Genomic DNA, 10085 nt, shown 5'->3' with positions numbered 1-10085 from the left:
GGTCCCGGGCAGGGCCCGGGCTCCCTTTGCCGCGCGCACCTGCAGCCCGGGCCGCGGAGGGGTGGCAAGCTCCGTGCTGCCGCAGCGGCCGGGCTCGGCCTCCCCGACTGGTCAGGGCCGGGCGCTGACGCTGAGGTCTGTGCGCAGGTGGCTGCAGAGCCGGAGCCGGGCCACCTCGCCGCGTCATGGCGCCCACCCTGGCCACTGCCCATCGGCGCCGCTGGTGGATGGCCTGCACCGCGGTGTTGGAAAACCTCCTCTTCTCGGCAGTCCTCCTGGGCTGGGGCTCGCTGCTCATCATGCTCAAGTCGGAGGGCTTTTACTCCTACCTGTGCACGGAGCCAGGTGAGACGGGCGCCTCGGGCTCGGGCTCGGTCGGGGAGGTTCCTGGGGCGGGAGCTTTTGGAGAGGGCGGGCGAGATGGCGGCACAGACCTGGCCCGCGATACCACCTTGCTGCGCAGCGCCCCCCAGTCAGCAAAAGGCCTATTTGCTCCTCATGCAGCTCTCCCGGGTCCATAGCACGGTCCCCGTTTTATGGATGAAAAAACTGAGACTCCCGACAGATCTTCTGACTTGCCCCAGGCCACACAGCTAGGGGCTGTCATAGCATCAGAACCCCTGAGTCCAGGGTATTCCTTCCCCCGCCCCTGGGAACACTGCTGGGCACCTCCGCCCAGGGCCTGGCACATGGCGTGCCTGGCATGAAGCATGTTGCTCCCTGACTGTAGAAAAAGGAACTCCTGACTCAGTGGCTGGGGTGTAACCAGAGAGAGAGGAAGTGGCTTGGCCTCCATCCGGTGCAAGATTCATCTAGAATTTAGATGTTTTTTAGTCAGATCATCCTGGAGCCTTTTAAGGGCTTGTCAGATACCATTTCTTGTCTGTTTTTGCTGCTTTATGATTTTCCAACGGACTTTTCCTCCCGCAAGCTGTGAGAACGTCTCAGTGGTCTTCTGTGTCCATGGGGGTGGCGGGGAGGAGAAGAGGGGGAACTTATAAAAATGGCACCAGGTCTGCCTTTCCCTTTGCCACATCGTTGGTGTTGCCAGATGCAGGCTGAGGATGCTGGTCTACAAGAAACCAAACCCCCATTCCCACCTTCATACTTCCCAGCCCTGTTTGAAGGTCCTAATGGTGGATGTCAGTAGGTTCAGCCCAACCGTGGAACTCAAGTGACTCCCAATTTCTACCCTCCTACCTGCTTCCTAGACAATCTTGATAGGAAGCATTTTCCTCTGCCCTTTTACTGTCTCCAGCCGTTCACCCTGATTGAATCAGTAATGCCTCTCCCCAGGGCCTTTGTCAGCCCGCCCCTACCGGGCTTTAGACCAGTGGTTCTCAACCTTCCTAATGCTGCGACCCTTGAATACAGTTCCTCATGTTGTGACCCAACCATAAAATTAATTTCGTTGCTACTTCGTAACTGTAATTTTGCTACTGTTATGAATCGTCACGTAAATATCTGATATGCAGGATGTATTTTCATTGTTACAAATTGAACATAATTAAAGCATAGTGATTAATCACAAAAACAATATGTCATTATATATGTGTTTTCCCATGGTCTTAGGCGACCTCTGTGAAAGGGTCGTTCGACCGCCAAAGGGGTCGCGACCCACAGGTTGAGAACCGCTTTAGACAGGGCTAGCCCAAGCTTGACCCCCTGATCACACCACCAGCGTGCTTTGTCTTCCTAGAGTTCTTACTCTGAGGGAAGAAAAAGTTTTGAACCAGCTCATGTAACTCCATGTAGAGTCCTCCCTGCTTTCCTTCTCTGATCTTCCCAGGATGTTCCTGAGTGTTCCAGTCTCTGAGGAGCGTAGCTGGAGAGGTTCAGGGCAGGAGAAAGGGAGTGTGTGTGTTGGGTGGGGGAGGGGGAGGATGCACAGGCTACTGGCAGGGCAGTGAGTGTATCATTTAGAACCTTTAGCCTTTAGCCACTCAGAAATATTTCCTGATAGCCTGAGGGTTCTTGGCAGAACTTTCCCCATGTCAGCAAGAAATCTTGGGAGATGGGAAAGTCACTCAGACCTTGTTCCTTACACAAGCTTTCTATTCTGTCCAAGAACTGTTAGATTAATGACTCTGGAAGGAACAGGTTGGAGTGTTTGGCTCCTCCTCTGCCTCCCTCTCTCCTCCCTTTTAGATCATGACCCTTCCTGCTTGCCTCCCTGGGCTCTCGCAGGCTACACAGAAAATTTAAAACATAGGAAAAACATCATCATCCACAGATGAAGCTTTTCTCGTCTTGTTCGCGCTGGAGGACTGCTATATTCAATTTTTTTTTTTTTTTACCCACTTGGTAATAGAAGGTCAGATTCTAGGGTTCTTCCCAGTTTGTCCACTGATTTAATTTACTTTATGGTATTGGCACCGTCGGGGCTGGTCACTTCATTCCTGCCTCAACCTTGGCTACTTCCTGCAAGTGGGAGGAGTCCCAGAGCTTGTGCCAGCCTGGTGCTGAGTTAGTAGTTCAGCCTTGAAGGCTTGACGGGCCCCCTCGTCGCCCAAAGTGGAGATGAAGGTGAAGGGTCAGGACGTGGGTTGAACATCAACCTCTCATCCCACGCCTTTGCTCCTGCTTCTGATTTTGGTTTCTCTGACTCTGGCAAACGTCTGACTCAGCACCCTCCTCGGGCAGGCCTGCTGATTCTACACGGCTTATCTCCCTGGCCGCTCTGTTCCTGGCTTCTGGGAGTCCAGGCCGCCTGTGCCTTTCAGGCAGGAATCCCGGTGCCGCGGACTGGGAGTGCCTGGAGGACTCAGGGACAAGGTTTCTGCTGAGGCCTAATATTCTCAAACTGGGTGGATGGCTGCCTTGCAGAGGAGCAGTTAAGCCACTTATTGAATTAGACTTGTGAAAAGGGGACCAGCCTACAGCCGATTGAGATGCAAATCTGTCAGCTTTTTGTTGCTTTTAGGACTGATGCTTTGGTGTGTCCTCTAAAGGAACTTTGCCTGAACCTGTTGAAAGGTTCTCAGAACTCTTTCTTGGGACTCCAGCCAGAATCTGGCCGCAGACACACCACCGGTCCCAGCGTGGTGAGGTGGGAGGAGGAGAGAAAGAGCCCCTTTCTCTGCGGCTGCTCAGCTCTTTTTTGCCCCGCCGGCTGGACAGTCGGGATTAATGACAGGGCCCGGGGCTAGGCATTTAGGCTTTGCTCCCCAGACCTGTCCCCCTGGTGTGGGCAGGAGACCGACTGGTTCCCAGCCTGAGAGTTCATGGGGCTTTTCCAGGACTGCGTCCTTTTGGCCTCTGGGCGGCCACTGTACCCACCCACATCTGGCCTCTTCATTTTCTCTGTCACTGGGTGGCCCACTTCGGCAGGGGCAGCTCGGGTGGTGCTACCGGAGGATGTTTATCTCTTCTTTCATCTAACCTGGGCTTTCCGTAAACATTATTTTAAAAATGTTTTTATTGGAAAAGAAAAAAAAAGTAACAAAAATGTTTTTATTGGTTATTAGAAAGAGAGGAAGGGAGAGGGATAGAGAGATAGAAACATTGATGAGAGAGGAACATCATCAATCGGCTTCGTCCTGCACGCACCCCTCCTGGGGATTGAGCCCTCTACCCGGGCATGTGCCTTGCCCAGGAATCGAACTGGCAACCTCTTGGTTCCTGGGTCGATGCTCAACTACTGAGCCACACCATCCAGGCAAGTAACATTGTTGAGGTGCTGCCCTGGAGTGCAGAGCAGGCCTGGCCCTCAGGTGCCTGCAGTCTGCCAGCTTCAAACAAGGCACCGCCCACAGACCTATATAGTTTCCAGGGGTGGTCCGTACTCCAGCGGACAGTGGGGTGCTGGGACTGAGAGTGACACTGGAGGTCTGATTCAGCTTGGGTAGAAGGCCTCTTTGGTGTTTAGGCAGAAGAGTGGAGGGTGAGGAGGGTCGAGTCAGGAGAGAAAGGGGCAAGTAGCCCCGAGGCAGACTGCGTGCTGGAGAAGAGGCGAGAAAGGACTGAGGGGGGTCAGGGAAGCTGCTGGGGAGGCTTGATTTTACTCTCAGGGCAAGAGGAAGTGAGGGAGGCAGAGGAGGGTGATCGGTTTCACCTCTTAGACTCCTGAAGTGTTGAGGACTTGCCACCTGCTGGGTGGGGCGGGGCTGTGAAGGTGAGAGACATGGCCTCTGCCTGAAGAAGTCACAGCCCAGCCATGGACACCAAGGCAGAGCCCAGGTCTGTGCTCTTGGTCTCCACAGTCACTACTCATGGTGCCGGGGGAGAGCCATACCCTTCACTGAAACAAAACAGGAAGCTGGCCCTTGTGGTTCTGAGAGGGCAGAGGGGCTGCCATCACCCAGGGAAACTGGACCAGGCCTGGTCCCCACCAGGCTGGGCCGAGGCTGCAGATGTGGGCAGGAGACATTCTCTGTGGCTTCCAGGCCCTCCCCCTTTTTTTTATTCAAATTGAATTTATTGGGGTGACATTGGTTAATAAAATCATATCGGTTTCAGGTATACAGTTCTATAAAACATCATCTGTATATTGTGTTGTGTTCACCACCCCAAGTCAAATCTCCTTTCATCACCATTTATCCCCCCTTAACCCTCTTCTACCTCCCCCCACCCCCTCTCCCTCTGGAATCACCAGGCTGTTGTCTGTGTCTATGAGGGGTTTTTTCTTCTTAATCCCTTCATCTTTTTCACCAGCCTCCAACCCCTTCCTCCCTGACAGCTGTCAGCCTGTTCTCTGTATCTGTTTTGTTTGTTAGTTTATTTTGTTCATTAGATTCCACAAATAAGTGAAATCATATGGGACTTGTCTTTCTCTGACTGGCTTATTTCTCTCAGCATAATATTCTCCAGGTTCATCCATGCTGTTGCAAAGGGTAAGATTTCCTTCTTCTTTTTTCTTTATTGATTAAGGTATTACATATGTGTTTTTACCCCCGCCACCCCCCCATTTCCTTCTTTTTTTATGGCTGAGTAATTCCATGTGTAAATGTACCACAGCTTTTTTTATCCACTCATCTACTGATGGGCACTTGAGCTGCTTGCAGATCTTGGCTGTTGTAAATAACAGTGCAGCCCTGGTCAATTTGGCTCAGTGGATAGAGCATTGGCCTGCAGACTGAGGGGGGGCCTAAGACACAGTTGCAATAATTCAGGCAAAAAATGGCGAGGCCTGAAAAGGTAGCAGTGGGGATGGTGAACAGATTCAAGGTACAGTAAGGGGCCCAGCTGGTGTGGCTCAGTGGTTGCGTGGTGACCCATGAACCAAGAGGTCCCCAGTTTGATTCCTGGTCAGGGCACATGTCTGGGTGGCGGACTCAATCCCCAGTGTGGGGCATGCAGGAGGCAGCCAATCAATGATTCTCTCTCATCATTGATGTTTCTATCTCTCTCTGTCCCTCTCCGTTCTTCTCTGAAACCAATAAAAATATATTTCAATAAATAACACTGCAATGAACTTAAGGGTGCTTATATTCTTTCGAAGTATTGTTTTGAGTGTTTTCAGGTATATTCTCAGAAGTGGAGTCACTGAATCATAAGGGAATTCCATTTTTTTTTTGTTAATCCTCATCCAAGGATATTTTTCCATTGATTTTTAGAGAGAGTGGAAGGGAGGAGGAGATATACACAGAGAGAGAAATATCCAGTGGTTGCCTCCCGTATGCGCCCTGACCGGGGCCGGGGATTAAGCCTGCAACCAATGTACATGCCCTTGACCAGAATCGAACCCATGACCCTTCAGTCTGCAGGCTGATGCTCTATCCATTGAGCCAAACCAGCTAGAGCAGGCAGTTCCATTTTTTGTTTTTTTAGGTAACCCCATACTGCTTTCCACAGTGGCTGCACCAGTCTGTATTCCTACCAACAGTGCATGAGGGTTCCCTTTTTTCCACATCCTTGTCAACAGTTGTTGTTTGTTGATTTTTGATGATAGCCATTCTGATAGGTGTGAGGTGATATCTTAATGTGGTTTTAATTTGCATCTCTCTGATAATTAGTGACATTGAGCATCTTTTCATATCTCTTGGCCATCTATATGTCCTCTTTGGAGAAGTGTCTATTCAGGTCCTTTGCCCGTTTTTTAATTGGGTTGTTTGTGTGTTTTGGTGTTGAGTTGTATAAGTTTTTTTGTAAAAAAATTAATTTTAGAGAGAGAGGAAGGGAGGGGGAGAGAGAGAGAGAGAGTGACATCAATGTGAGAAACATCAATCGGCTGCCTCCCCCACACACACCCAGACCAGGGGTTGAGCCTGTAATCTGGACATGTACCCTAACTGGCAATCACACCTGTGACCTTTTGGTGCATGGGATGACGCTCAACCAACCGAGTCACACCAGCCAGGGCAAGTTGTATAAGTTCTTCATAAATTGTGGATATTAGCTCCTTATCAGATGTGTCATTGGCGAATATGTTCTATGCTGTGGGTTGTCTTTCCATTTTGTTGACAGTTTTCTTTGCAGTGCAAACACTTTTTAGTTTGCTATAGTCCCATTTGTTCGTTTTTTTGTCTGTTTCTCTTGCCCTAGGAGAGATATCAGAAAAAATATTGCTACTAGAAATGTCTGAGATTTTACTGTCTATGTTTTCTTTTAGGATTTTCATGGTTTCTTACATTTAAGTCTTTAATCCATTTTCTGAAAAATATTTTTTTTATTGATTTAAGGGAGAGGGAGAGAAAGAGAGAAACATCGATCAGCTGCCTCCTGTATGCTCCCTACTGTGGATTGAATCCAAAACCAGGGCACGTGTCCTGACCAGGAATCGAACCAGTGATCTCTTGGTGCGTGGGGCAAAGCTTAATCCACTGAACCACACCAATGGGCAAGTCTTTGATCCATTTTGAGTTTATTCTTGTGTATGGTGTAAGAAGGTGGTCTAATTTCATTTTGCACATACCTGTTCAATTTTCTCAGCACCATTTATTGAATAGACTATCTTTACCCCATTGTATGTTCTTGACTCCTTTGTCAAATATTAATTAACCACAAAGGCATGGGCTCTCTATTCTGTTCCATTGATCTATATGCCTGTTTTTATGCCAGAACCGTGCTGTTTTAATTACTATGGCCTTGTAATATGGTTTGATATCAGGTATCATGATTCCTCCAACTTTGTTCTTTCTCAAGGTTGCTATGGCTATTTGGGGTCTTTTGTGGTTCCGTGTAAATATTTGTTCTGGTTCTGTGAAATACGCCATTGGTATCTTGATAGGAATTGCATTGATTCTATAGGTTGCTTTGCGTAGCATGGACGTTTTAATAATATTAATTCTTCTTATCCATGAACACAGTATATGCTTCCACATATTTCTATCTTCTTCAGTTTCTTTCTTCAGTGTCTCATAATTTTCTTCTATTCACTTTGGGCTTTTTTTTTTTTTTTTCTAGTTACTTTAAGTGTAAAGGTAGATTGTTTATTTGAGATTTTTCTTGTTTCTTGAGATAGGCCTATTATGCTATGAATTTCCCTCTTAGGACTGCTTTTGCTGTGTCCTAAATTTTAAATTGTTGTGTTCTCATTTTCATTTGTTTCAAGGTAATTTTTTATTTCTTCCTTGATCTCATTGTTAACTCATTCATTGTTTAGTAACATGTTATTTAGCTTCCATGTCTTGTGTGATTTTCAGTTTTTTTCTTATGATTGATTTCTAGTTTCATACTATAATGGTCAGAGAAGATGCTTGATACAATTTCAATCTTCTTAAATTTTTTGAGACTTTTTCTGCCCTAACATGTGGTCTATCCTAGAAAATGTTCCATGTGCACTTGAAAAGAATGTATATTCTGCTGCTTTGGGATGAAATGCTCTGAAGATACCAATTAAATCCATCTGAGCTAGTATATTTTTTAAGGCCGCTGTTTCCTTGTTGATTTTCTATCTGGAAAGATCTATCCGTTGATGTCAAAATCCCCTACTATGCCACTATGCCCCAGCTGGGTGGCTCAGTTGGTTGAACATCGTTTGTACACTAAAAAGGTTGTGGGTTTGATTCCCGGTCAGGGCACATACCTAGATTCGGGTCCAATCCCCAGTAGGGCACATATGGGAGGCAACTGATCTATATTTCTCTTTCTCTCTCTCTCTCTCCAACAAACATATCCTTGGGTGAGGATTTTAAAAATCCCCTACTATGAATGTATTACTGTCTCCCTTTATTTCCATCCAGATTTGCTTTATATATTTAGGTGCTCCTATGTTGGGTGCATAAATGCTTATAAGGGTTATATCCTCTTACTGGATTTTTCCCTTTATCATTGTGTAGTGTCCTTAGCCTTTGTTTTAAAGTCTATTTTGTCATATATAAGTATTGCTATCCCAGCTTTTTCTTTTCAATTCTATTTGCATGAAATATCTTTTTCCATTTTTTTTACTTTTAGTCTGTGTGTATCTTGGAGACAGCATATATGTGGGTTTTGTTTTCTTATCTATTCAGCTACCCTATGTCTATTATAATTATTATTATTTTAATCCTCACCCGAGAATATTTTTCCATTGATTTTTAGAGAAAGTGGAAGAGAGAGGGAAGGATAGAGAGAAATATTAATGTGAGAAAAAAACATATCGATTGGTTGCCTCCTGTACACATCCTGCTCAGGGCCTGGGCCGGGGAGGAGCCTTCAACTGAGGTATATGCCCTTGCCTGGAATCGAACCCGGGACTTGGGCCGCAGGCCGATGCTCTTTCCACTGATCCAAACCAGCTAGGGCTGGCCTATGTCTTTTGATTGTAGTACTTAAGCATTTATATTTAAGGTGATTATTGATAGGTATGTATTTATTGCCTTTTAACTATATTCCTCTGTTGTTGTTGTTTTCTTCTTAAAGAAGGCCCTCTGACATTTCTTATACTATTTCTTGGAACATTTTCCCCAGCAGTCTTACACCTATTAACAAACTCCTTTAGCTTTTTCTTGTCTGGGAAGTTCTTTATTTCTCCTTTAACTTTAAATGATGGCCTTGCTGGGAAGTAGTCTTGGTTGTAGGTCCTTGCTTTTCATCACTTTGAATATTTCATGCCAATCCCTTCTGAGGCATGAAATGGTTTACTACACCCAAGGTCAGTGGTGGATAGCTTTTGAAAACTCACCCTTTCACATTTATTGCTGTGTATTTTGGATTTTTTTTAAAAAGTAGCAATGGGCCCTAACCGGTTTGGCTCAGTGGATAGAGTGTCGACCTGTGGACTGAAAGGTCCCAGGTTCGATTCCGGTCAAGGGCATGTACCTTGGTTGCGGGCACATCCCCAACAGGGGGTGTGCAGGAGGCAGCTGATCGATGTTTCTCTCTCATCGATGTTTCTAACTCTCTATCCCTCTCCCTTCCTCTCTGTAAAAAATCAATAAAATATACATATTTTTAAAAAGCAGTGACTTCTTAAAAAAAATTAAAAAGTAGCAATGGGTAAGAAAGTCTAAAGGCTGGTGACCACAGCCTTAGGATGTGTCACAGAGAGGAGCTGGTGCCCTTAGCCCTCCCCACCAACCCTGCCCTCCTCCTTCCCATTTCATGACCTAATTTTTCTCCCCCACATCCGCTGCTCACCACTCCTGGTTTCTTGGTGTTCTATTCAGGTCCTGTCCAGCTGGGTTGGCTTTCCGGGACCTTGTGGGAAGGTCTTGGGGACAGTCCCATTCTCACCAGGTGACATCAGGTCCACCTGGTATTGCCCCAACTCTGTGACAGTCTTGTGCTCCCAGCATTTTCTCAGAACTGCCTCTAACCCAGGTAGTACAGCATCAGCACAGCCTAAAGGTTAAAAGCAGGAGCTTTGGAGTCTGACAGCCTGGATTCAAGTCCAGTTTCCCCAGATATTGGCTATGGGACCTTGGCCAAGACACTTAACCTGTTCTGAAATTCCTGGGAAACGGGTTGGGGTGGGAGGCTGCTAACTGACACAGGAATGAATAGCCCTGAACACAGCAGCCAGCACACACAGGCACTGTGACCATAGCGAAGGCGTTGGCCCTGGCCCACCAGCAGGGCCCTCGGACTGTCTGTCCTGCCTCTTGTTTGCTCTGTGTCTGAGGCTGACCTCTCACCTACATCCCCCCTGCTGCACTGGAGATGCTGCTTCCTGTTGCCGGATAGACTAAGGATTTGAGAAAGACGGAGGTCCTGGGGCAGGGGCC

General features: G+C 47.1%; 1 protein-coding gene across 6 annotated transcripts in view; it reads left to right on the top strand.

Annotated features, from left to right (window-relative positions):
* SLC43A2 (solute carrier family 43 (amino acid system L transporter), member 2) overlaps window positions 1-10085 on the top strand; it is a 43517-nt gene that overhangs the window by 1318 nt on the left and 32114 nt on the right. For all 6 annotated transcript variants that reach the window (XM_015566783.1, XM_006768089.2, XM_015566785.1 and 3 more), the window contains exon 2: window positions 148-345. In XM_015566783.1, coding sequence (XP_015422269.1) covers window positions 186-345 — 160 coding nt within the window. In that variant the 5' untranslated portion in view covers window positions 148-185. The remainder of the gene's footprint in view (window positions 1-147; window positions 346-10085) is intronic.

The sequence above is a fragment of the Myotis davidii genome, unplaced genomic scaffold, assembly GCF_000327345.1.
Source record: "Myotis davidii unplaced genomic scaffold, ASM32734v1 scaffold363, whole genome shotgun sequence".
NCBI lineage: Eukaryota > Metazoa > Chordata > Mammalia > Chiroptera > Vespertilionidae > Myotis > Myotis davidii.
The sequence above is the reverse complement of the archived record's forward strand: the minus strand, read 5'-3'. Positions and strand labels throughout refer to the sequence as shown.